This window comes from Polypterus senegalus, chromosome 12, assembly GCF_016835505.1.
Source record: "Polypterus senegalus isolate Bchr_013 chromosome 12, ASM1683550v1, whole genome shotgun sequence".
NCBI classification, from domain to species: domain Eukaryota; kingdom Metazoa; phylum Chordata; class Cladistia; order Polypteriformes; family Polypteridae; genus Polypterus; species Polypterus senegalus.
In genome coordinates this window covers 16,963,046-16,969,045 of record NC_053165.1, presented here as the reverse complement: position 1 = coordinate 16,969,045, position 6,000 = coordinate 16,963,046, and the positions used below count along the sequence as shown (strand labels likewise).

Below are 6,000 nucleotides of genomic sequence, written 5' to 3'. Positions count from 1 at the left end.
GTGATAACCACTACTGCCATCTTAAGCCCAATTCCTGCACCTTTCATTTTGTGAATGGAGTCTGCATTTTTTCCCCCATGTCTGGGTGGGTTTTCCTTCCATATCCTCAAAGATGTGTGGGTTAGGTTCATTAGCAACTATAAACTGACCCCATGGTAGGCCGGTGCCCCATCTGGGTTTAGTTACCCTAATATTGCTAGAGTAAGCCCCCCATGAATTGGCCTAAGTGAGGATGAGAATTTTGTGTATATGATCAAACATAAAAGAATATTCTGAAACTGCCAAATCAAATCTGAGGTCGCATGGGCAGCTTAGGGAGCATGGCAGGAATCAACTGCGGACAGTGTGCCAGGCCCCTCGTGCGCTCACATCGATATGGGGGTCAGCTTGGAACTGAGAGTTAGCCTAACGGAGTCATCTTTGAACTCTGGGAAGTAAATTCGAGTGAAGAAGAAGACCGCACAGACTTGGAGAGAACATGCAAACTCCACACAACGCCCACTGCACCACCGTGCCAGCCTGTCCGTAATGTATGTCCAGAGCATATACTTTAACATTTGTGTACAGGCAGGTATATACATATCTAAATACACATGCACACATTTATGCATATGTATAGGAAATATAAATTCTTCCGATATGACCAGACAACTTTGTATTTACGATATTAACTGTAAAAACAGAACCAGGCCTGCAGCGTCTGAGATCTAACCCAGCGGTTCTCTAGAGGGAGGTCATGCTTATTGTTCATCACAGCTTGGGGGAGACCTCAGAGTGAGGGCTTCATGTAAAGTTAAAAAAAAAAAAATAATAATAATAATAATAATAAAATAAAATCCTCCTCTTAACCCTGTAACAGAAGTACTGCCCTTCCCATTTACAAAAAACAAAAAAATAAAAATAATATATTTCTATATATATTTAACAAGTTTTGTACTTCCGCATACACACTTTCAATGTAAAATTTTCTGAAGGTCATTAAAAACTCGAAACAAAAAAATCATTTTTATAATAATTATAATAATATTTGCCCAGAAGGTATCTATACACAAAGAGCCTCTCCTATTTAAGTACAAAGAAATCCACCGAATCATAGTATGTACAACCTACAATAAATACTGTGTTGTTTCTTAAACTGTTAAAGAGATCAATGTCAGTTCGGAATAACTTTTTAGTTGCGTTTCTTGTTATGATTTTTCTTTTCAGTCTTTTTCTCACTCTCCTCCTCCTCCTCCCTCATGTCTGTTGCCCTCCAGTCTCTTCCACGTGATTCCTCCGATTCCGAGGTTTCTTTTGTTCCTTGAGTTCTTTAAGTTCTTTTCCTTTTATGGCGCCCAGCAGTGGTTCCTTTGGAATGGCTCCACCTAGCTGCCAATAGTCCTCACAGTACTGGTTGATGAGTCCCATCTCGGGCTGGCTGAGAATCTGCAGCAGGTCCTTATATTGTCCAGTAGTGGGAGTCCGAGGACTGGACTGGAGCGCGGCCACGTATGGTGCACTCGACTCTGCCAGCACGGCGTTGACCGCTGAACTAGACAGCACGAGAAGCTGAAGGCGAACTAAGGTGTGCTTAAAATTGTTTTCCGTGGCTGTGCAAAGGTAGGTTCCTGCATCTGATGACTGCAAAGAACGGATAAGGAGGCCTTGATCGGTTTTTAACACACGGTCATCTGTTCTCATCTGAAAAGGAAACGGAGATAAATTACCAGTTAAACTCAAAGCTCTTCGAATTTAAAAAGAAAACTGGAGCAATAGGAGATGGACAGCATTTCTATTCTGTATTTGACTAAATGGGTAAAGAACCTGGATGAAAGTGGCATAAAGTTGATTTTCATTGGGTAGAATCGTACCCCCATCACCTGGGATTGAATAAGATCACATAAAAAAGAAATTAAAGGAGGCTGTCAGGAAGGGCATCCAGTCATAAAACCTTGGCTCCAATACCCTCAAAATGAAGCAGGGCTACTCTTAGCAGTTTGGGGGCCCTACGCGGTGCAGAAATGTGCAGTCCTGGATGTGCAGGCCCTGAATTGGGGGGGTCCGGGGGTGCGGACCTTCCTAAAGCTCAGGAAGGTGGTCTAATAAAACGTCCGGAAAGACCTTAGATGACCAGTAGGCTTACATGTACGCTTGTGTGTATGCAGAGTTGTAAGTAAACGTACACTTTATCTCAGTTCATCCGCGTGGACTACGTAGACCAGAATAGACGCGTACGGAACGGATAACTAAACTGTAAGCGGTAAACTGTTCCTGTGAACAGAAAATCAAAATAGCCTACTAGTACCAAGTATGTAAGCTTACAGGATCCGACGACCAAAGACCAAACCAAGTTTAGTAGGGATTAGCTAATACCTGGCCCTGGAGGAACGAGGATTAGGATGTAGGGCCTATGTAATATATTAGCTTTACGTTTAACTAATAATACAAATAATAATATATGATCCACGTTGTGCAATGGATTATCTAGACTGAGCGATCGCTATTTATGCATTCCCAGTCACACTGCCACGCCCTCGATTCCCTGCCTGCTGCCCCCTGCTCCTACCCTTCCCCTCCGAATTCGACTCAGAAAGATAAAATTTAGGATGAGGAGGGTATCCTGACACATGACGTGAGGGACTGGCACATACGGCTGCAGCACCAGGGGCATGACAGGGGTCCCAGGCCCACAGCCAGACAACAAAACAAAACTGTAAGTTGGGGCCGGGCCGGGGTCCCCCCTCGGATGCGGATGCGTAGTTCACGTATGCCTAAGAAAGTCCCTGAATGCAGGGGGCAACTAAATGTCCATTTAAAATGTCCATTAAACTGGTGGAGAGAGTGGGATACTTCAGTAGAATCGTAATTATGCACAACGACATGCCATTGTCATTGATTCATTCAGGAGAGATAAAACAATAATGAATAAACACAGTTCGGTTTTACTAATAATGCACACATTATTATATCCTTCCTCTACGTATCGAATAGATCATTCAAATAGGTGTATGCTGGGAAAAAATGAGAACCCCTAGGCCAATGACTTCAGCAAAAGGTGACCGGAATCAGGAGCCGCCAATCGTAGACTCCAGCCAATGAAAAGAGATCAGAGGCGTGGCCTAGAGACACTTGAAACTCTAAAAAAAGAATCAAAGAACATTCTGAGTTTGCTCTTCACATGAAGCATCTCCTCACAAAAAAGAGACCGCCGATCAAGACATGTTGATTTGCATAAAGCTGGAAAGGATTACAAAGTAATTTCTAAGAGCTGAGATATCCATTAGTTTACTGTTAGACAATTTGTTTATAAATGGAGATGATTTACTACTGTGGCTACTCTCCCTAGAAGTGGTTGTCAAGCCAAAATGACTATGTGACATAATACAAAATGCTCAGTGACGTAAAAACTAAATGTAGAGTAACACCTAATGGCTTGAAGGAATCATTGGAACAGGTGAACATCTCTGTTCAGGAGTCTACCATATGCAAAACCTTGAGCAGGTATGGTGTTCGTGGTAGGACACTGTTTTCCTCCTTAAAAAAAAACAAACATCGCTCCACGCCTGAAGTTCGCCAAAAGACCACCTTGACACTCCACAGTACTATTGAGAAAATGTTTTGCGAACTGTTCAAGAAGAATATGCCGCTGTAGATATGACGTAAAATAAGAAATTCCAATGGTGAAGTACAGCGGAGGGAGTAACACAATGCAGGGTTGCTATCTTGTCCCAGGGGCCTGGACAGCTTGCTATCATCGAGGGTCAAAAGAATTCCCAAGATTATCAGGGAATCCTACAAGAATAATATCAGGTCAGCTGTCCTCCAGCTGAAGCTCAGTAGAACTTGGGTGATGCAGCAGGACAAGGACTGTAAACCTCAACATCTAATCTGCTACAGAATGGCTTCCATAAAAAGCAAATGCACCTTTTGGAGTGGCCCAGTCAGTGTCCGGACCGTACGCCAGCAGAGATGCCGTGGAATGACCTCAAGAGAGCCATTCACACCAGACATCCTCTGAAAATGGTTGAGCTGAAGCAGTTCTGTAACAAAGAATGGTCCAAAAGTCCACCTGAATGCTGTGCAAGTTTGATCTGAGGCTACTGGAAGCACTTATTAGAAGTTATTGATGCCAGAGGAGTTTTGATCCATTATTAAATTCAACAGGTTCACTTGGATTTTCTATTAGCGCTATGTGAATGCCTGATGGGTGTGTACAATAAAGACATGAATGGTTAAAATTGTTTACGTATTATTAGCTTAAGTATATTGTGTTTGTCCATATATTTATGTCTTGCAAGCAGGTCCTCCAACTTGTAGGGAAAAGTCTGGGGTTTGATGGCAGGATTGGCACTCCAGGCCCTGTAAGAAACGCCACACTGTTTAGTGTGGTGCCGAGTTATCACCCGTTGCACAGCTGCACTCGGATCTCAATCCGGGTGGTTTGCTGTGTAGTGGGTTCACCAACGTGCCATAATCAGCACATGCTGCCAACCTCTCTCCTCTCATACTTGTGACTTAGATGAAAATCAGATCACATTTTACGACCGGTTAATCCCCAAGAGTTCACATGCTACAGTGGCAAGAAAACGTAAATACAAGGCAGGATCCCTTTTACGTTGGATTATTATCTAAATAGCCAAAACAGCAACTCTTATCAACACCAGCTTAGATTTGCATAGCTGATGTTATCTTGCACAACCTTCTTAACTTTGAAGATCTTTACAGTTCGTCATGTTTGGTAACAATGGAAAAATGTAATATAAAATCAATTTGCATGTCAAGTTCAAATCAGGATCTGGGCTGACCTCTGAAATTGCTCTCAATGAGCATGGAAAACGAGAGGCGTTGCCCTGAGGCATCAGGCTATTATTCCATCTGATCAAGCATCCCAAATGGCCCACTCCCAGTTTCTTTTATTTTTATCATCACACGCAAATCCACATACAAGATCTTTTGTTCCTAGCGGGGTGGGTACAGAGGATGTTTAGCTGATGACTAATCCATTCAAAGGCCTGTGTGTCAAAGACGTACCCTGGCTGTTCAGGGTGCCACTTGCTTCAGGATTTAACGCTGCCTGTTTCCTGATCTTGTTGGCACAGGATACTACAAATAGACATTTGATGGATTTTGCTTTTTTGGCAAGTTCAGTTTCATTTTGTATTTTTCTTTTTTTTTATATATTTATTCATCCATTTAACATCTGAGGGTTGTCAAAGCACATTCTTTCAACCTTGGGGACAAGGCAGGAATAAATTCTTGATTTGAAACTAGTTCACTGAAAGGCACGTTCATACTCACACACACACACACATGGCTGGGCATTGAACACGACATGTAGAAAAGCTACGCACGGACCCTGACTTAGCAGGCACTGGAACCCCTCAAGACCTAGTAGGTAAGCTGCAGTGTTCGTTTTGTAGCGGTGCTTGAAACTTCCAACTCCCAGCAGTCCCCGCAGTGGCTCTGATTGGTCATCTGCTGAGGGTACAAGGAGGCCGGCGGGAAATTTAAAAGGGAGCTAGTGTTACCAAAAAAAGGGAGGGGGGGGGAGTATTTTGTGTTTCCCGTCTGTCTACCTTCTGTTCTGATACCTGCGGATTCTCGTTTTGTCCTGAACCATCTCTTGTTTTGGGCTATGGTCTGTCTGGTGTCTTCCTGCACATGAGGACTGTCCGAGGATTTGTTGTCATCCTGTGAAGAAAGGAGCATTCCTGATCCCATTCATCTGTCTTCATTTCATCAAGAAATAATGGTAGGACTATCTTTACATTCACATTCAATGTGCTGATGTCTGGACTATCTACCTCCATCATTGAATTTTATCCGTTGCCATTTCCATGGACTTTTAGTGAGTGTTTATAGTTGTGGTTTGTTTTCGTGTTGATTGTAAATCACCATAAAGGGACTGGGGTGGGATCATTGTTTTCATTTATTATTGTTTAATACATTCCCAATTATTACCGGTGGCTTTTTTTGTCTCTGCTTGTGAGTGCATGCAGGTCGAGCCAAGGCTGAGTGCAT

General features: G+C 42.9%; 1 protein-coding gene across 2 annotated transcripts in view; it reads right to left on the bottom strand.

Annotated features, from left to right (window-relative positions):
• Positions 1-1,000: 1,000 nt before the first annotated feature.
• LOC120541585 (semaphorin-3F-like) overlaps positions 1,001-6,000 on the bottom strand; it is a 329,969-nt gene continuing 324,969 nt past the window's right edge. For both annotated transcript variants that reach the window (XM_039773350.1, XM_039773351.1), the window contains one exon: positions 1,001-1,680. In XM_039773350.1, the coding sequence (XP_039629284.1) occupies positions 1,237-1,680 (444 nt within the window). In that variant the 3' untranslated portion in view covers positions 1,001-1,236. The remainder of the gene's footprint in view (positions 1,681-6,000) is intronic.